The following is a 21,299-nucleotide window of genomic DNA, read 5'->3' as shown; positions in this document are numbered from 1 at the left end:
TAACCACGGCACCTGTGAAGAGCAGAACCACCAGAGATCACAGCAAAGCAGCTTTCAAACGCTGAGCTTTGAAGTGGCCCATATTTAGGTTTTATTCTGCCTTCCTAGGACTGTAGGGAAAAGTTTCAGTTTTAATCCCAGCATCTGGTATGCATTTGGTTGCAGAATAAAGGTTCATTCATACTACACAGGCAGATTTCAGTTTTCGCTGTCAAAGTGCTTCCGCCCAAACTCGTCTGGGTAGAGTCCTTATCTCAGTAGCCCTGCAATTGTCCCTGAACCTTCTGGCCTCTCCTGTTTTGCCAAGGATCATCTTTTTCTTGTGAACTATACTCAGGGAAAATCCTCTTGCCATTGGAGTGACCTGTTCTGATGAAAGAGGAGTAAAAGTGCAGCTATCATGAAGTCACTGATGGCCATGGCGTGATTTCATGACCTATACGCCCAACTAAGGATCCACACACTGCCTGCTCCTCAGGGGACAAGCCACAGCTTTTAGAGCAAGCTCTGTTCTCAAGTGTCTGGGACGAATGAATAGACAAAAGAGACACCAAATGAAAGTAAGGAGTTTTCCCACCCACATAGCAGATACAATGACACCTTCTTCTGCTACCAAAAGATAGCCCAGCTGTTTATTAGTCTTAGTCACTTTTAAAACATAGAGGCTGTGACCTTTCCACTCAGGTCGAAGGAAATCGAATGGCAGGGATCCCAGTGATTTCACAATTTGGCTCTTGTTCAGATTGTAGGCTATGTTAACTGCAGGACAAATCCTGAGGTCCTTCCAGTTTCTTGGTTGAGCAGATGTAAGCTCACATGGGGGTACTTTCTTCTGGATAAACTGCGCAGACCAAAAGGGCACTTTGCTTCCAGCTGTTCCTGTATCGTTTCCCCCCACATTCAATTAACTGTTATCATCCATGCAATAATAACTCCAGCTAAGAATCAAAGGATTTGCTTATATCACACTTCTACATGATTCTGTGAACTGGTTTATAATTCTGTTCATCCCAGAGCTGTCTCAGAGAAGAAACACATGATTGTTTGCCTGATAATGGCTCGCTCCTGTTCTTGCTGACTAATTTCTGAGGTGTTCAACCTCGGCTGAGTTCAGAACACTTTAATACTGAAGTATTACACAGCCATTGTTGCAGACTGGAGAATAGGGGAATACTGAGCAGCAGGAGGGAGACAAGACTCTCACGCTGCAACTCTAACTCATTGTTTTGTCAAAAAAGAAGAAAGAGGGATTTCCCATTTCTATTGAATGTCTTTTTACTTCTCATTAAGAGAGAATGCAGCAAAATAATATTAATCTCTGTTTGTCTGGTTTCTTGCAATAACTTGCATTCTCGGTTCTCTCTATTTCCTTCAAAAATCAGTAAGATTCCACTCTTCTAAAACTGTATTTGCTATGATTTATTACAAGTCAGAACTGTGCTCCCACTGATTTTCATGTGTCTTTGCAGTATTGTCTTTGAAATCTCCCCATAATATGCTCATGGCCTCAGTGTAGTACTTGATGGAGTTACAGAAAGCAGATGCCCAGCCCAGATGAACTATGGATTTGTCAATACCCATTGACGGCCAACATTAAAATGTATCTGACCTAATACTTTCTGTGCTGTCAAAACTTATACTAAGATTAATAACGAAGTTTAGTCAAATGCGTTTAAAAGAACTAAGGGCATGCCGTGTCCATGCTTTTCCCCAGGTCTATCCATTTTAATATACAAGCAGCACCCACACAAGTGGAATAAAGGGCTTAGGTGTCTTTGGGTGTCTGAGTGGGAAGGCAGATGTTTGCCTTTCTGCCCCCCAGTAAAATACAGTCCTCTCTGCTGAATCTGTTTGCTAAGCTCAGGTTTGATTGCTTCTCACATAACAAGGTGTGTTCAACTAAAATAAAAGCTTAGGAGGCTTGGGCATCCTCTGGAGTTGAGTTAGATGGTTATTCAGGCAACTGGAGATCTGAGCTTAAAAGAGGCAAGATCTTTTGTGCTTAAAAACATAAGCAAACAAACTCAAGTACTTTTCAGATAATGCATTACTGAGTGGTGGAAATTACTAGCACATAGTGTTGTGGGGCCTAAAGTATAAATGCATTAAGAAAAGGAAATTTAAATTAGGATCAGGTTAATGGTGGCTTTCAAGACTTTTGGGCCAAATGCAAAGTTTGGCTCAGGAAATATCCAAGTTGCTGACTGGCACAGACTAAGAGCAGAAGAATGGCTTTAGTGGTGTATTAAGCTAAATGAACCTTTCATCTAATGGGCTGTGTAAGTCTTATATTTTTATGCGTGCACACTAGAGGAAGGGCAAGCTGTTATTCTTTATAGCCTGGACAAATGATTTCTGACATCCCTCATATCATAGCAGGCCAGGACTGATCGTTGAGTCCAGTGTGATAACTGTGGTAGAGCCCCACTGGCAGCAGGGGATTTGGACTGCTCATTTATCACTGTGCAAACGTGATCAGAATTAAGCCCATTCATTTCCTGAAACCACCGGCTCACATCCTGTATATGTTCAGCCATGCAATGGTGTGCATCTCTTAGATGAAACCACAGAACATAAGGCCTTGCAAGGCAATATATACACACCACTTTCCCCAAAGCACTGTTCATCTCAGTAAGGGTCTGAGAGTGACTTGCTGAGTGTCCTTTTCTTTTTAAGCCCTGTCCTATATATTGTTTGACAATAGCCCACTGTTAATCCAGGGCACTCTTGGCTGAAATAGTAATGTAATATATTGTACAAATGTAAGATTTTATTAATCAGGCATCAAGTTCCTATGACTGTGGTCAGGAAGACATACCTCATCAGAACAAATATGCCGTAGGACAGGTTTGTGTTCCTAGTGCCAGCACTTACACGTGCTTTGCCTGTGGTGTGAATTGTTTAACACTGCAGACACTCCACAATAGGTTGCTGGCTGGCTGGGAGGTGTTGTTCAGCTTTTGTAAGTGGTGTTTGCCATCAGTCTCCAGGTTCTTTTCCAAGCTAAGAAGCTCTCCTGGCTTCTACTGCCAGTTCTGATGGTTTGGTTTGTATTGTAGAGAGAAAACAAAACAAACCCCACACACTGGCCACAGATTGCTGCCAACTTCAACTGTACATACCCTGTATACTTACTTCATTGTATATACTGTAGGAACATATGCGTATGTGTTCATATCTAAATGTGTGCATATGTCTGTATATATATAGTAAGTAGGTATAATGCTGTGTATTTTTACAGCTACCAGCCCTAAGTAATTTTAGGGATTTTTAGTCCTATAGATATGTTGTATTTGAATAGATGTGTGATTGCCTTAAGATATTTTTGTGAGCTAGATAGTTGCAGAGATGGAAGAAGGTCTTTCCTTCCCAGATTCAAAAATACACAGGAGAAACTGCCCCTTGTGTCGTGTCATGACACGTTCCCCAGGATGGTAGGGGAGGCAGAGCAGGGAGCAAACCCCAGTACCAGCGTTAGGGTGTAGGAAGGGGCCTCTGCTATCTTCTAAATACTCTGTCCTTCTGTTATGGCTTGTAAAGATTATGGAAACGGGTAAAAGTCAGAAGTGCTCCTTGGCAAGAAACCAGAAGAATATGCCTTCACAGCAGTTTTAAACCTTGCAGAGTTCAGGGGGGAGAATTATCGTTTCTCTCCTTTCAGTGCATCATAGAGAGGAGGGGAGAGCAAGACACAAAAATCCTGTATTTCAACATTTCACCTAAGGTGGGCCAGCAAACTCGCCTGTCACCAGAGCATGTTTCTGTAACAAGAGCTAAAACCAGAAATAGCCACTGGTGGCAGATTTACAGCTCCAGATTTCTGACCTTTGTTTCCTGCCCAGAGCAAGGACAGTTGCATGCTGCGCTCTGTCATGCTCCTGGAAGAGGGAAGGGATGGAAAGGAAGCCAGGGACTGTGTTTCTGGGATGCATTCAATGTGCTGTGAGCTATTGCATCATGGGAATAAGAGATTCTGCAAAAGCAGGGACCCTAAGAAGGGAAAAAATAACATGCAATAGCCCCAACAAAAGCTGCTGTTGGATCTTGCCTGGAAAGCATTAGCATGATGGGGAGGAAAGGTTTGCCACGTGTTTACACTAATGCTGAACGACCTCTGTGGGGAGGGAAGGTGGTGAGAGATAGGCTCTGCAGCTGGGCAGGAGGACATGATGGATACAGCCCTCTCCACATCTGCTCTTCTTGTTTCCCCAACCATGACAAACCTCTGCAAACATGTAAGCTGGCACTGAAAACTCAATGGGGCAAAAATGGCACAATGCCGGGTACTCACAGTGATTCGGAAACCTCCTGCAAGTCAAACTAGTTATTGCAGTGCTTTCTGAAAACTTTCACTGGTGCCAGTGAAGCACACCACTCTCTGATACCCAAGAGTTGGGTTTCCTATTGCCATTGGCTTTATGCAGCTGTTTTGAACATCTGCAAAGTTGGAAGACGACTGCTATTCTGACAGGCTGCCCACTGTGCTTAGCTTGCAGAGGGAGGGACAGGAGCAAAATATTTCTCTACCTCAGTCCATCCCATTCACTGAAATCAATGGGATGTAAACATGTGTTTAAGGCTTTCTCGAATGCGAACCAAAATGTGTCCGTCTCTGAATGTCTTAATAGATCCCATTCAGCCATCAGCATAGAACATTGTCACCAACTATTGCAAACATTTACACATTCTCTTCTCAGCCCTGTCTTCTGACCAGCTGAAGCCATGCCAATCTCGCTGGCCAGGCTAATCACATTTCCTGGCTGAAGCTGGTTTATAGATGACTTGGATATCACTAGCACACAAGTGAGGGAGGAGAATCAATGCTTACAACCTGATTCAAAGGCTGCTGAATCCAAGGCTCTTCAAGCCAGCATGCTCGCAATGAGGCTAGACAAAGACAAGCTTTGATAGTGATTGATTTTTGAGGGAAAGGAGCTGCATCTTTTGCTAGGTTTGAAAATGAGTTGTTTAAAAGCAAAGGCAAAATCTATGCTGGCTTGGGGAAGGTGATTGTGGCTGTGCAGAGGTTGCAGCGATGAGACAGAGGCAGGCTCCAGTCTCTAATGAAGAGAATTGAGAGGGGCTGTACTGGATATACAGAAGTACTCTACTGTGAGAAATGAGACGGTGAGAACAGATAATGAAAATGAAGAACTTCCTTTGATTATTGCTTCTCATTTCCTACAATGCAATCTACATCTTTAAAGAAAGCTCCTCTCTTAGATGTTAGATCCCCTTGCCTCCTTGTGGTTTGAAGATCTTAAGCACTAGTGTTGAAAAAGAAAGGTTAACCAGAATAAGCCTCTTCTTTTTCCTGACTTATACGTGACATTAATGCAACATAACACCACATGTATGAGTGGCTCCATTTCAGTTGTGCACGAATTTTCAGAGATGATAAGTATGATGCATCTGGGATTGGGTGTGTGAGCGCGCACAAATGCCTGTTTTTACATGTTTAAAACTGAAAAATCGAAAGCTAATGTTGAAAACAGAAGCTTAATCCTTCTGTATGTGCAGTTTCCCTGTCTGTGAAATGGGGATGGTGCTAACACTCATCATTCTGCTGATGGTGAAGAAAACTGCCGGAACTTTCCCTGCCTTCCTTACAGCGCAGTGGGTGGCAGAACATTCACAGTTATTACAGGGCAATGTCTGTACTTGAAATCCCGTTCCTTCAGAAGAAGCACATCAGGGACCTGGACAACAGCCTGGGCAGTGAGTACAGCAATAATTAGAGCCAATGGCACATTTCAGAACAAACAGGATGCACATATACACATAAGAGAAAAAACCTTCCTGATTAACGCCCAGGAGGAAGTGAAATTAGCGACACTAATCCAGATAACCAAATCGAGCAGTTCTAATGCGGGATGGCAGTTAGCTACAGCAGCAAAGGACTATCAGCAAAACTCCACCCTGCACCACAGTATTTAAAACCAGAAGAGTTTCAAGGCCACGAGCTAGCCATGCATTTACGTGCCTGAGTAATCTCAATTAAAACCAATGGAACTATTCATGTGTTTGAACTTGAGCAACACATTTGAACCCTTTGCCAGGTTGGCACCTAAATTCATCCCGTTTTCCCTCCTTGAACGCGGGGCCTGGCGGCAGAGCCTGTGGAAACCTGTGTGGTTCATCAAAGGATAACGTTCCCACTGCCTAGCGTGCTGCTGCAAAGCTCAACCTTGCCTTAAACTTCAAAAGCCACGGGGATGTTTGTACACACTTAAACTATGCTTCAGCAGTGGAAACAACTCTGCCCAGACCTTGCAGGGTGTAGATGGGATGCTGATAGGATTTACCCATTGCTTTCGCACCGAGCACTGGTAACAGTAACCAAAAAGCTGTAGTTTTCAGGAATTTTCATTCCAACCGAAAACTTGTGTCTGCTTTGACAGGTACCTTGAAGCAAAGGGACGATTATCTAGTCACAACATTCAATCCCATTTGCATAAGCTCATCTAAATTGTTCAACTGCTTCGAATACTTTTGTGATTAGAAAGATACTCCGCAAATAAACTGACTGCATGTTCCTGACACTCAAGACTAATGTGTCGCAAGTGAGGGAAAGATAAAGCAGCGTGGAAAAAGGATTCCTTCCTTGCCATTACGTACACCAAACCTATGAAACCACAACATTTTGTGTCTATTACTGAAATGAAAGTCACATCAAAGGTCCTTCAAGGCTTGAGGATATGCTGCAGCAAAACTGAAGTAATATTTAGTAGGTGGGAAGTTGAGCTAGATGCCTGGAACAGTATCTAATAGCCACGTAAGAGTATGTTCTTGTGTTATTTATGGCCTGATGGCAAATCCATATTACTGAGATCTAAACCCAGTACTGCAAGAGAGTCTCTTTGTGTCCTCAGGCAAATTCCTTATGATGCTTTCACGCTTGTTGGGAGGTGTTTAATTTGCAGAGACACTGAGCATCAGTTAGCCAAGGTTTTCCAAAGCGGTGGCTGACTACAGGTAATCCGTTTTGGACCTGTGAAAAAGGCCTGGTTTCCAGACACAGCAGAGCACTCGGGTTTCAGAATGAGTTTCTTTTGGTGTATCAATTGTCATTTGCAAGGAAAAAAAAACCCAAACCTTATGCTTTTAAGTAACGTTTCTTCTCCTAAGCCAGCAGCTATTCTGCTGGGCAGGCTGCTCCACAGCAGCTCTCGCTGCATTGCTCACTTGAGCTTCCTGTTAGATCTGACAAGGTTTTCCACTGACCTTTAGGTGTCAGAAAGGACAATAAACAGACCTTGGTGACTGTGTCCTCCCCTGTGCTCCCCATTCACACAGAAATAAGACAGGGTGCTTTGGGTTGTATTCTCTGACATACAGTGCCCTCATCCCTTCCCGTATCTGCATAACCCCACTGGCCATCAGGAAGGACTGAAATGATGTCTCTGCCATCCTTCTCCCGTAGAACATGCTGCTGACAGCAAGTGTGTAAAATTCTTAAGCTGTCATGCAGAGAAATCCTATGGCACCTCAGCAAGCTTATGGTTGAAAAGAGGCAGCGGCAGAGAGTTTTATCTCCATTTGTCATGCAGACTGGTAGAGCAGAGGTGGGAGCGAATGGAAGGAGGAAAGATCATTAAGACATGGCAATTCTGTTCCCATACTAAGGGATCTCTCAGACTAACAGATCCCGGTACTTCCAAATGTAGTTTTGCCAATCTGGCCTCAGGATCTCACAACCTGCGTTATCCTAAAAGACCTCTTCATTTCTTCCTACCTGTCATCATGTTTTAACTGGGCAGCCTTGGCTCTACCCTTTTAAAGTTTACTTTGCAACAGATGGGCCTATCTAAGCACGAAGTGCAAGCAAGGAAACCAGCAGCTGGTCACAGGAGTTTCCTAGGAGAATATGAAAAGGATCACAGCAGGCTGCCCAGCGCCCTTGGTTAGGCTGACTCACACAAGAAGCCTGGCGAGACACGTTTCTTGGGCGCTTGAGTTGCTAAGACACAGGCTAGGCTAAAATCACGGGGGTAATGCACTAGCAGATGTTCCATGCCGTGCAACACACCTTCCGAGGACTTAAAGGCTGCGTAAATGATGGCTGGCAAATATTGGTAGGCATACGGGAATCAAACAAAACCCCAGTAACACCACACACTTCTAACATGCCACTCTCCTCCTTAGAATTCCCAAGGGCTTATAGTCCTTTGATCCTGATGAGGACCAGCAGCTCTGGGGGAGGAAGCAGAGGAAGTTGGAAAAGATACATTGACCCCCAAAGTCAGGGTCTCCATAGGAAGTTAAATCCTCCCTCAGTGATGGCATCTAATGAGCTGCTCTGGGAAGCTGGAGCATGAAATGGAGAATTCTTACAATGGCTGACCTTCCCATTTGCATGTAGAAAGTTTTACCTTAGGGAGAAAAGAGGAAATACCATGGGTGAGTGGGTCATTTCCCCCCAAAAACCTGCACTATTTTTATCAAATCAAAGTGAGACTTAAAATACCCTCATACAGCTGTTTTCAGGTTGGTGTAAGGGGTTCCAGTTGTGCAACTCACGCCACACAGGAGACCTCTTGTACACAGAGTTAAACAGGATGGATGATGGATGCTGCTGAAGCAGTGAACCTGTAGTTGCTGTAACACTGGAAGGAAACAGCATCAGCTGTCCTGCGCCATCACAGCGCAAGCTCTCTACGTGCATGATTCGGGTCTCTGTGGACCCATCCTGACTCATCCTCTCCCCAGCCTGCTGCGCTTGGCTGTCGTGTTTCAGACCCAAATGATCAGGGTATTAGGGGAGCTAGCTGCACCCGTGCTGCCCAAGATTAAACCTTATTACATGCACCAGCTCTGGAAATCACTGTGAGGCCCCGGTGCTCCCCTGGCACACAGCATCAGGGCAGCGAGTGCTGCAGCACAGACCTGGAGTCTCTATAAAAGACTCTGCGGCCCCAACATATAAATGCACTGTGAATGGGTGAGAAACACCTGAGGTTTATATTCTCCCTCCCAGAGGCTTTGGTACTGATTCTTATTTACACACAGGCAGTTTTTTTTACACCTGAATGGTGTAAAAAACCCATTTCTCTAAAGGAAGCTTTCATAGCAATGGAAGTCAGGTTATTTCTGGGTATGATCCTCAGCTGGTGTATGTTAGTATGTCTCCAACAAAATAAATGGTGCTGGGCTGATTTACGCCACCGGTAGGCTTTGCCCATTAGAACATGAATGCATTTATGATACAGCTACATTATGGGAGGGGGTTGAAGACTGTAAAGGGAATATAAACATGTATTGTAAGGTGCAGCTGTAAGTTAGGTTTACTCCAAGGCTTGTTTCCGTTGCCCACAGACTAGTGTGAATATGAACCAGATCCAATTCTTGTTTAGTTTGAGATTTCTTTGAACAGAAGAGCTGACTGCAATTTATCCATGGCTGATATATTGTGATTTGACACTCGCTAGGACTTGGCAGCTACTCTCAGAAAGAAATATTGATTGTGAAGAATAAATTCAATATAATAGTAGAACGAGGGAGCAGGACATCATTGACACCGTTTACAGCCTGCAATTCTGGAGCGCCCTTTGTCTCGAGTGGATGGCAAGTGTTAATTAAGGTGCCCTCTCTGGCATCGAGCAACTTGATGTATTGTCTCATTTTCAATGTTTCTGTCTGTAGAAGGGGAATGACACTTATTCCAAAGTAGCTGTTCACAGCAGTGCTGTTCTCATGCAGCTGTGAATTTCACCCATCAATCTAACTCACTGTAACTACGGGTAACGACTGGGAGTACAGGATTTTGGAGGCAATGCTGAGATCACCGCCTGTCAGCAGCAGATGATACTGTCTGCTTCCTTATGTGGCCTCTCCCTATTCTCCCCTCTAGAGGCACTTGCTCTTTCTGGCTCCTATTTACATTGCTGGCTCCTAGAGCAAGGATGATGTTTTCTTTTTCTGTTTGCACAGCCCCCCAGCACAGCAGGATTGTGGTACTTAAAAATCAGGCTTCTACTCACTGGTGCAAGGGGAAAATGGCACCAGTGTTTCATGTCAGCATAAACTCAGGGCTTGAAATTTGCATCATGAAACCAATTCAGTCGCTGTGAATAAGATGAGGAACAGCTTAGAAGAAAAACAGTACCATTTATCTATTTCAGGTATTTCCAATGCCATTTAATGCAGCCCCCTTCATGCTTGGTAGAAATGTAAGGAACATCTTGATCTCAGTCATTCAAGAGAAGCACGTGCTCAAGGGCTTTGCTGAATCAGGCCATTAACGAGATTTGTGTCATGTAAGAACTTGCTCTATTTCATTAGGTAGAGGAGAAAGAAAACAGTCATTTTTACAAATCAGGAGATGAGAAACCTCTCTGAAACACACACGCCTCTACACTGGCAAGCATTGCACAGTCACCAGCCACGAGTTATTAATTCTGCACTATCATGAACTGCAGAGCCTAGCTAACACTACATGAAAGGGAAATAAAGTGGCACTTGCCTTGCATTTGATAATAGCAGGGGGCTGATGGGTATGAGTGAAATACACTTAAAACCTCTTCGGATGTCAGGCTATGGAAGGACAAGGTGTTTATCAGTTACTGATCTTGGGGTATGCCTCTGCATTTGTAGCACAGAAGACAGATATCCCAACATTTACTCAGGGCTGCTGTTTGCTCAGCCACATGCATAACCTTTCTCTAGCATTTTCCTGCTAATCTCCTGCTGACAAGGTATTGGTGCTGGCAATGACAGGAGACTTCAGTCTCAAGGACCTTAATGTGGTGTCTGGGGGAGGCAAAGACATCAGACTCATCTCCTGTCACTCATTGCAGGTTCTGGTTTATAATTGCTTGCTTTCTGTTTAAATTTTACTTGCTGCATGGTGGGTGACAGAAACCACTCAGGACCTGAAAATACCTGTCAGGATATTGTCATATCTGCACATGCAACTCTGCTCTCCATGCTGATCTTTATTCTTTTGGGAATCCCTGTAAAAAAAGGGGAAGGCTGAGGCTTTCCAGGGAGTGGAGGAGCAATGGCTCCTGCTGGCTAGGTGTGCGAGATCAATATCTCTTAGCTCCATACAGTGAGTTGAAGGTATTCAGGAGTACCTTAAAACTCGCCTTTTGTGAGTCCTGGGTGTTGTCAAAGCTTCAGGAGATCTAAAACAGTGTTTATGTTGGCTGTCAGCTGCTTTGTTGCAGTGGCTTTAGCAATTCCCTCAACCCATCCTATTATTTCTTGCTGTTGTTTTTTCCCCCTCTGCTTTATCCTGCTCTCTACATTCAGTCTTTGTGCACAACCAGGCAGCTTAGGATATGGTAGGGACAGAATAATGCCAAGCAAAGCCAAGGCCTATTCTTTCCAGGTCTGTTTATATAGAGGGTGAGTAAGACACAGGCGCCGCGGTGCACCCCATTGTAATGCACAAAGCCTGCAGCGAGTCTTGGTGATGGAATCCAAAACGCTGTCAGCTGCTAAACTACAGCTCTTTTGATGACTCTGCTTGTTGAGGATAATTAGACTGGTGCAGTACAGACACACACACACGGATGTCTCTATTCTTTTTGCAATTGCAGAGCACATGCTGGGAATCCACTATGAGCACCAGTTAAAACCTAGGGCAGCGTTTTCAAGTGTGAGCAAGACTTGGGAGTCGAAGATTTGATTTCAAAGGTCTCATTAGGAGCTAGCAGAGTTAGACCTTGACATTTAAAAGCATCAAATTACTATTTTTTGGGGGTAAACTTTAACTCATGATCTTTCAAAAACCACAATTCCCCCCTGACTTGAGTAGTAATCTAGGAGTAAACTTCCAGAGGGCTTTATAAGGAAGTGCTGCAGAGTTCTGCAGAAACAGGCCAACACGCTGCCTCTGTCACCAAGCCTCCAAGGGGAAATAATACTCAGCACTTTATGCAAACAAGGCTCCATTCAAATAGTCCATGCTGAATATCTGGAATCATGAGTTTCTCTAGTGAGTCTTTGTCTTGGGAATCTCATCAGTAAATTTAAACTGGCTCCTGACTGTAGTATCAGGTCTGTGAAGTGGAAGAGAAAAAGGGACAGAAAAGGAAAAGATAACACTGGTAGCTCTATCACTGATACGTAGCTTGAAAGGCAATTGCATGTAAAGATCAAGTTACTAACTGGTTTTCGACACAGAAGGCACAAAGTAATTTTTCAGGCTCTGTCAGCGACATGTGGGGTCCTGGTTGTACTTTCTGAAGGTCTACTTCCTAGAGTAGAGGATAGGATCAAGTTCAGGACCTTTGCTCCAAGACGCAAAACTCATCAGAGAGAAGCACAAGCAAATGTTTTCTTGTGACAGTGTCATTTTTAATACCAAACTGAACTAAGTACTCAGGGACCAGGAAGCTTTCTGACATCTCTGAGTGTCTGCCAAAGTTAAAACACATCTCAGAAATCCAGGGACTGCCGTCTCCTGGCTGACTTCCACCGAACAAGGAACTAGCTGCATATGGTGATGTTACTCAGACATTTAAATCTGAGATCCCAATGAAGCACGGTGTGTGAAGGCAATATAAATGTGTGTTGGTTTTTTTCTCTCCCCTGAACACACTTGCCTTCTGGGCAGCTAGCACTGATGTAGCAAGTATTGCAGTGACTCGCTGACCTTGGCTCTGCTGTGAGCAATCTTTGTATAAGGATTTTCTGTCCCTAAACCATTTTCTCAATATTTTTGGCAGAAGCATTTTCTTTGTCGATATTGGACCTGAATATCTGATTGTTCCACTTTTCCCAACTGTCAGATATGATTAGGGCCAGTTATGTATACGGTATCCTGAATTACTGCGGTAGTATGGAGTACTACTGCTGCCATTATCATTTTAGAGTGTGATCTTATCACGGGAATGACTTCAGCCTCTGATAAGACAAGGTTTCTCTCCATTTGAAAATGTTATACAATGTCATGGAAATAATGTTTTACTTAGACCAGATATCTAAGCCTTGTGATTAAGCTAATAAGACTGAAACTATAGATTTAGGTGCAGGTGCCAGCCTAACTACAGACTTGACATAGATATTAAGCTTCTCTGTGCCTCAGTTTCCAGACAATACAGTGGAAATAGGGAGCCCTCTATGTTTTACCACTTTAGATCTTCAAAGTAAGGAAGTGTCTCAGAGATCTCCCCCACACCAAAGATGTTAGAACTGTGAGCACATAACAGTCTGAATACTGCAGTAATCATCTCTTGGTCCCACAGCAGAAATCTGCAATAAAGCCAAAACCCATATGCTGAGCAGCCACAGGATTCAGTCCCTAATGTATGTTTGCTCCAGCCTTTCTCCAGTGCACCTTCCCAGCAGCTGCTAACTCAATTGCAGTATCCATGTTCCACTGTTCAGCGCAGACCTGTTGGATCCCTTCCAGCACAGATGTACCGAATTGTTAAGAGGCCTCAGCGCTGAACCTCAGAATTGCAGTACATGAACTAGACCAGTTAATTGCTCAGACTGTTGCTCAAGTTGCAATGTGGAATCTCATCCGTTAAACCCCGGCATGGGCTAAGAGCTGTGTGCCTCAAAACTTAGAAAAGCTCCAACCAGCACATAGAAAGGGAAGGTCACAGAAGGGAAGGCAGGACTTGTCCAAGTGATCTGCAAAGGGGTGCACCTCTAGCAAGTTCTTCCACCTTCACTATTTGTAAACTGGTCACAAACGCTTCCTACGAAGTTCGTAACCAAAGATGTCCATTGACCTCATTGATGGCTGATGTGCAGTACTGGAAATGGAAGTATTTTGGCTAGATGGTTTCTTTGCTACATGGTCCAGTGGCTCTATCCAAGCCCAAAACTCACTGTCTTGAATGATGAGCACAGACAGAGCATCAGGGGAAGCTTTTGCCTAAGCCCTTGGGGCTACAGCACCCGGATTTTCTATTCAATAGCTGAAGATTTTCCTCCAGTGCTGTTACCAAACTTGGAAATCCACTTTCAATGCAGCCTTCTAAACTGTTGCTTCTAGAAACATTTCCATCCATTGACTTCGTCACTTGAGATGGGGTTTCCCTCCACGCCCTGAGCCAGCACAAGTCTCTACGAACCATGGAAACACTTCTAAAGCTTGGGCTCAACTGGGACTTACGGGATGCCTATGTTTTGGGCTGGTCCTTTGTAGTAGGATGAATTTCAGCCAAGAGTATTTGCACAAAACTAATACCCTGCAGGCAAGGCCGTGAAGGAACAGAAACCACTTCAAAATCGCAAGATAATCTGCAGCACTTTTTTTCCATGCAGTATTTTCCCAAATCCAGCTCAAACCCTAGAGGGATGAGAGACTTCGCAGCCTTTCTGTGCTGAAATACTGCTATGTTGCTAAGTCTGTTACTAGGCAAAACATGTTTAAGCAGCCTAGAAAACGTTTTCAAAACACAAGAGAAGATTTTACTGTTTGTAAACTGGATCTGAGCTTCTTTTCTTTGACAATAATGAAACTCTTAATACTCCTCAATTCTCACAGTTACTGAGAAAGCAAATCAAAATCAGACTGGCTTGGTTCTATTTGGGTCCAGGGGAAATGTGGTACAGCTTTGTGAATGAATTAACTCCTCTTCATGCCCATGAACACAGAGTTAGACCCAGGTGGTCTTTTGTAGGAGGGAGGAAGGAGGAAATGTGTAGCATAGGGGAAGTGGTGAAGTTGATTCATGGTAAACTGTACAATATTCTCGTCTATCCCATTTTTATGAGAGTGAAGTGTTTCCAATTATGTCTAGCATTAGCAGATCCACTACACACTGAACCAACATTATGGACTTGTCTGTAGAAGATGGTCCCCCCTTTTCAGGCTGAGATGATGGGAAGGAACATCACTTTAGTTTTGGAAAGCTTTGCCACCTGTGCCAAGTACAGTGCTCATCTCTTGGGCTTATCACACAGAGCATGGCAACCAAAAAAGCATGATGCCTCTAATTTAAGTGTTCTGTTTTATGGACAGTGATTTACCCAGTTTGAGTAATGACAGGGGCCAGAGAATTATCTTCAATTTTCTAGGCCTGGATCTCTTCTGAAACGGCACCTCAGGGCTGTGGCTTGAATTCAGAGCTGCATGCAGAAACTCAAGTAACATTTGAAATTGTATATATTTATCTATTCATGCACATATGCACACCCAGAATTAAAACAAAAAAAGCCGGATTTTTTCTCATGCTGGAATTTTATCTCTCTGCTTTTGAGGATGTTTAGGAGGAGTTTAAATTATGACACGAAACCTTAAAAAACTGTGAATCACTGAACTCGCAGATTCTGGAGCCACATTGATTTCTGCACTGTGCAGGCTGCAGGTTTTCTACTGCTTAACCATGTACTAGTTCCAATCACTTAATTTTGGTCAAAGGCCTTCTTCCATCCTAAAAGAAACTGCAGTCCATCACTAAGTTTCCCTGTGTTTAGCATTTTAGAGAGATACATGTTACACATAGATCCTTTTAATTGCTTGTACATGCATAATAGTTTTAAGTGATCCCCTGTGGTTTCAATGGCCTGTAAACTACATTGTGCTTCCCCTTCTATTTACTCTCAGGAAGACTATCAACACCTGTATAGGGATTATCACACAATAATAAGATGTGTTGGCAGTCAAATCAGATCTCTGTGTGCAACCACTGACAGCAGATCTATTATTCTATGATTCTATGATTATGAGATGATGTACAATATTTTGGGGCAACTGGGAAATAGTAGTTGTATGAAATCTCTTTCTAAACAAAGCCTGTTCTTGTGTTAAGGGGGATCTGGTTAGACTTTTGTGTGATCCCGGGTGAAATAAAAGGCTTGTCTTGGTGCCTGAATTGCAAAATGGCAATCATAACATCACCTTTGCCTTCCTTCCTTGTTTAAATCAGAAACTGCTTGGGATAGAGACAGCGTCCTCCTATGTGACTAGACAGTACGTAACATAATGGGATAATTGCAAAATAAAAAGATAATGATTGTGTGCTGACAAAAAGAAAAGCAGAACAGCTCTTCACTGTAATAGTCCAAAGTGATGACATACTGCAGTGGTTTGAGCAATTGCCATCCACAGGTAAGTGCATCCAAAGGTGATTTGTACTTCCCTGCATCACCGTGTAGTTTAGAGTAGCACAGCTGAAGTGAAGCTGTTGCTGGGAAAGAGGAAAAGATTCAGACAGAAGATGTGGACCTCTGAGCTCTTATTGCTGTTATAAACTGTAACCAGGGAGAAGTATTATCAAATAATTAATAATTTCAGTTTTGAAGAGACAAAAGCTGGCCTGCCCCTTGGTAGGGGTGTGAGGTATGTGAAGTTATCGAGCTAAATTAGAAGCTGAAAGTTAAGCAATGCGAGTACTCCCCAGGATCTCAGTACTGTCTCAATACCACATCTGAAAACAGTATTCTTGTCATCTCCAGGTAGCTCCTGTGTCTCCTACCCTGGCTTCAACACTCCTCTCTGTCCCCGGCCCTGGTCAATCCCCCGAGGTCAAGCAAAAAGCCAGGAGGCCACGGATGCCAAGAGCAGTGGCATTTTGTGACACGCCTGACAGACGAGTCTGACAACTTGGAGCTTTTGTTTTGCATAAGCCATCCAAACAGATGGTCACCACTTCTAAGTATCAGCCTGGTTTGTATTTGTGCACAGGCACAGATCTGAAATCCCCTGTTTTGCTGAATTCTCTGCCTCCTGTTCTAACTGTGGCTTTGGTTTAGAAAATGGGTGGGAGAGGGGTGGGAGAGTTCTGGGAGAAGACTCAAAAGGGCTTTACTCTTAAGGCTGCTTCTCAATGCCAGTTTGGGGAGACACGGTGTTTTTACCTCCTTGGCAACCCAGTAATCTCTCCCACTCACACTTGCAGAGTAATATGCTGTGAGTTAAAAAGCAGCACTGGGAAGCAGTGACCTTTAGGAAACGTCCTTTTGCCATGCAGTGCTCTCTCATGCTTCCAAACCTGTGTGCCATCCCATAGTGTACCCTCGGTGGTGGTTTGTTGGGGTTTATTTCTGTCTTGCTTCTTATCTCAATTTCAGTGATGAATTATTTGCAGTATTTCCAGCGGGCTGGAATAGCGGCACTAATTGCTACTTCACATCAGGAGCTTGATCCCCTTCCCAGCAGACAGCTGAGTTATCAAACAGGCTTCTATTGCAGTACCTTGAATTTAATATCAAGACAGTTTTACCTGTCTGGCAGATTATATTTGCAATAACTACTCTTTGCAATTGAGGATATTTTACGCGTTTCTCTGGCTTACTCTCTGTGTTTAACCCTTCCTATCTTGCATGATGAAGCTTTCAGTCCATTTTTGTTCAATGTTAACATTTTCTTGGGCAAAAATATGAACCATAGACACAGTTCTAACGTTTGGGTAAGACCAGGGCTGACTGTCAGCCTTGATGGCACTGTTGTACAGGTAATAACTAGTTTCATTCATAGTATCAAGCTGTTTTTTTCTCTGGCTGCACTGAAAGATGCACATCTGTTTTTCCAAGCGAGCAGAGCATGAAGTCACCCATCTCCCACTTATCTCCATTTGCATTCATTGTATATAAATGCTGTATGTTGATTTCAGCCGATAACTATATAGATCACTGACAGACATAAGGAACGTAAGTAGGACAATGGAAAACCTATGTTAGATTTTCTGCATGTGCTAGTGGATCCACAGCAATCTCATGAATGCCCAGATGACATATGTCCTTAAAACTGCATGTGTGCATCACTATAAGAAACCTGCACAAAGACACTGAAAAAGTGCTGAGTTCTGTCTGGTATCAACAGCAAGGAAAACTTAAACAGATCAAGGAAATATCCAAATCCCCGCTGGTTTCATTCGCATCCTTAAAGCGCTCAGTCCCACTTCGGGAGTCACTATGTTTCAAACTGGGAGAGTCATTAAGTTAGCGTTAGGTTGCTGCCTAATTAATTTAAAGCATAAGCACACGCAGGGAGATTACACCAAGGCATTGCTACATTGGGCAAGAAAAACCCACCACCTCGGACTAAAGAAATTTCCTTCTATTGCTCTGTTCCTTTTTCCTTGACTCACAGGAGGATTAAAGGAAACCTCCCGGGTGACCGAGTTAGCCAAAGCAATTGCGCCTTTAGGACTCCCAATTTTCACAGCCTTTTGGAAGGATGGGCTCTGGTTTCAAACATTCGCCCCCCAACTTCCCAGCGCTGCCCGCCGCGGGGTGCGGGAACGGGACCCGCTGCTCCCCGGGACAGCACCTGCCACCCCCTATCCCCCGGCACCCCGGTTGCGCGGCCGCGCTCCCGCCCGGGGCTGCGGCGGCCGCTGGGAGATGCCACCGGAGCATCCCTCGGCCCCTACAGCATCCCCGGACCGCTCCGGGCGCGCATCCCCGGGCCGCCGGATCTCTCCCCCGCAGGCTCCGGCTGTGGAAGCAGAAGCAGAACGGCGCCCGTGGCTTGCCGTAAAAACGAAACGGAGTGGTTGGTGGTGGCGGGGAGGAGAAAGAGCCGCGGGGAAGGCGCCGTGCAGCGACTTACGCTCGGGCTTTGGGGAAGCCCATTGACAGCAGGATCTCCAGCGACGAGCCATGTTTGATGGTCCCCGCGCGGTGCTGCCGGTTCCGCCGGGGGATGACTTTGCTGTACAGCTCCTCTTTGGCAGCCATGGCGTGCGGTGCGGGCTGCCCGCGCTGGGCCATCATCACGCAGCCATCGCCGCCCGCGCAGGGCCATGCACACCCGCAGCGCCCAGCGCCCCGCCGGGGGCCGGGGCAGGGCCCTCCTCCTCCTCCTCTTCCTCCTCCTCCTTCTCTTCTTCCTCCTCCTCCTCCTCCGCGCCCACCCGCCGCCACACGTGCGCGCCCCACGCCGCCACCGGGGACTTCGCAGCGGATAGGAAAGAAGCCGCTCGTCCCCCCGCCCCGGTCTTAAAGCCGCCTCCGGGCAGGGGGTGTAGCCCCGGCAGCAGCCAGACCCACGGGGGCTCCGATGGGGGGGGCTCGGGGGACCCGGTGCTATGGGTCTGCCCCATGGGGGATGCTCTGAGCAGGAGCACTGCTGGGGCAGATAGGAGAGATGAAGGCTTGCTTTATAAAACAAAAGCACTGGCACAAACAATTATTATTATTTAAATTTTCCTGGGTTTTATTCATTTTTTTCTTCTTTTTTCAGTGCAATATTGACAGGAGAGAGCAAAGGGGAGGTAGGGTGCTGTGGGACTTCAGGGGCTCTGTGCACCACTCGCTGCCACTTTGATGTGGTTAAACTAAGTGTAGTTACAGGCGAAAAAGTTGTGCTTCAATATTTCCATCTCAGTCTTGGGTTTCTGCATCCTTCCTGGCCCTCTCCAGGCTATCACTTTGGATATATGGCCTCAGAGCCTGTCAGTTTCAGGGACTGCCCTCCCTGGTGTAAGGTCTGCTGTGACAAAGCTCCTCACCCATGCAAAAGCTGCCTGTTCCTATGGGCTGGGTGGGACAACTATTGCTTTCTTCCTAGTTGTATTTCAGAATTCAATTTGGTGTGTTTGGGCTGTAAACCAAGGGGTTCATCTGGCATCCTTCTCCTTTGCCTTTTTTCTCACGTCCCCTTCTTCCCTGCTCGCCCTGCTTTCCCCTTCACAGGTAAAGACAAGCAGATACCACTGCCAGTCTTCTCAGAGCAGGCCCAGCTCACAGAACAGCATGAAATGACAAACCTGCAAAGAAATAAAAACCATTAGGAGGCATTTTTTAACTGTACATTAGTTAATGTTGGGGAAGGAAAGCAATGTCGGCAATGACAAATCTATCATTACAGATATTATTACCATTAGGGAAAATAAACAGCCCGTTCCATTTTGTCATATGAATGAAGCCGGAGAAAGGAAAAACTCTCTGCAGCAACAAGGGGGCCAGCAAGTCATCCTCGCACTGGCTGGCCTAAGGAGCACCATGAAAACTAAAGCTCCAGAAGGATGTTGCACAAAGCACTACTTGTTCATGTCTTCGAGTCACTTTTAACTCCTTTGATGTTGCTGGGGCACTGGTTCTTTCCTTTACCCCCTCTATTAATTGGCAAGAACTTCATTAAAGTCAGTGGGTGAAACCAAGAAGCGTTTAGTCATGGATTTCAGCTGTGTTAGACATTCTGCAACTGTGAAATCAGGATCAGGCACCCAATCTATTCCATTTTAACGGAGGAGGAGAGTTAAGGCTTATTAATAACAATATTTGCACTGAAACATATTGCCAGAGCCTCCAGAAGTGTTCGTCACCAACAAACTCATCCCCAGCCATGCTTGAGCAGCATAATGATACAGCTAGTTCTGGACCTGTGAAAGGGGAAGGTGAAAATCCCATATTAATACTCCCACCTCCCAAGCGAGCAGTGCAGGCGATTCCCAGAGGAATCTGATCAATGTGCAGGGATTTGCAGCCAGCAGAAATCTGTGAGGACTGTTGTGTTCTGACTTAACTCAGTATGTTTCATTCATGCATGGGGTTGTTTTCTTTTGCTTCAGCTGTATTACTCAATCAGGAAATAACAATAAGAATGTAATTTGTTATGGAAGTAGCTTCCAGGGACTTTGCCCAGATGAGAATCCCTTTCCTCTAGCTGTGGCAGATTCACTGGATCAATTAGAAGAAAATCCACATTATAGAAGTGATAATGTTGAAGTTTTGGTGGTTGGATGAATTGCTGCACTGGAAGCATCAAAGATGTTGCAACAAGCGAGGAGGAACAGAAATAGGATGTTTACACATCTGAGTGTGTAATTCATAGTCTGCCAGTGAAACTGGCTGTATACTGGCTTGAAATGATTTTTCAAGCTACCTAAGAGACTGCCTCATGTTCTTACAGCTTCAGTGAGTGCCTCTGCATTTAGTTGTTCTTTTTTTACATTAAAACCCCTTCACTGGGAAGCAGCCCTCTTTTTTTTTTTTTCCCCCTAAATATAGGCCTTGAAATAATGCTTCCTCCCACCTATTTCTTTTTGATTGAAAGCTGAAAATGAAGGCTTAGTGATGAAATAGGAGAAGGAAAGCAACAGGCTTGTCTGTGTTCTCAGGGCTCTTATACTATTTTCCTGAGTGAAACTCAAATATTATCCCTTTACCTATGGGAAAATGTGTTCTTAGGGGATTATTTATATCACTTCCTTCAATGTAACACAGAATTGATTGGGGGTAGTGTTTAAAAATGCCACACTGGACAGTGAGTGGGAGTGTTGCTATATACTTCAATAGGAAGAGGTCAGGCTCCTAAGGAATTTGAGCCAAATTTAGCCGTCTTCCCAGCTTGATGCTACCTTCTCGCTTTTGCATGCAAAGGGTTTACTCTCTAACAATGGAAGTCGTCTGAAATAAACAGCACAACAGCAGGAAACGGAGCAAGG

At 44.7% G+C, this 21,299-nt stretch overlaps 1 protein-coding gene across 1 annotated transcript in view; it reads right to left on the bottom strand.

Moving 5' to 3' along the window:
* UBASH3B (ubiquitin associated and SH3 domain containing B) overlaps positions 1–18,702 on the bottom strand; it is a 63,861-nt gene extending 45,159 nt beyond the window's left edge. The window contains exon 1 of the mRNA XM_030505332.2: positions 18,461–18,702. Within this exon, the coding sequence (XP_030361192.1) occupies positions 18,461–18,624 (164 nt within the window). The 5' untranslated portion in view covers positions 18,625–18,702. The remainder of the gene's footprint in view (positions 1–18,460) is intronic.
* Between the last annotated feature and the right edge of the window lie 2,597 nt (positions 18,703–21,299).

Source organism: Strigops habroptila, chromosome 17 (genome assembly GCF_004027225.2).
Source record: "Strigops habroptila isolate Jane chromosome 17, bStrHab1.2.pri, whole genome shotgun sequence".
Taxonomy (NCBI): domain Eukaryota; kingdom Metazoa; phylum Chordata; class Aves; order Psittaciformes; family Psittacidae; genus Strigops; species Strigops habroptila.
The sequence above is the reverse complement of the archived record's forward strand: the minus strand, read 5'-3'. Positions and strand labels throughout refer to the sequence as shown.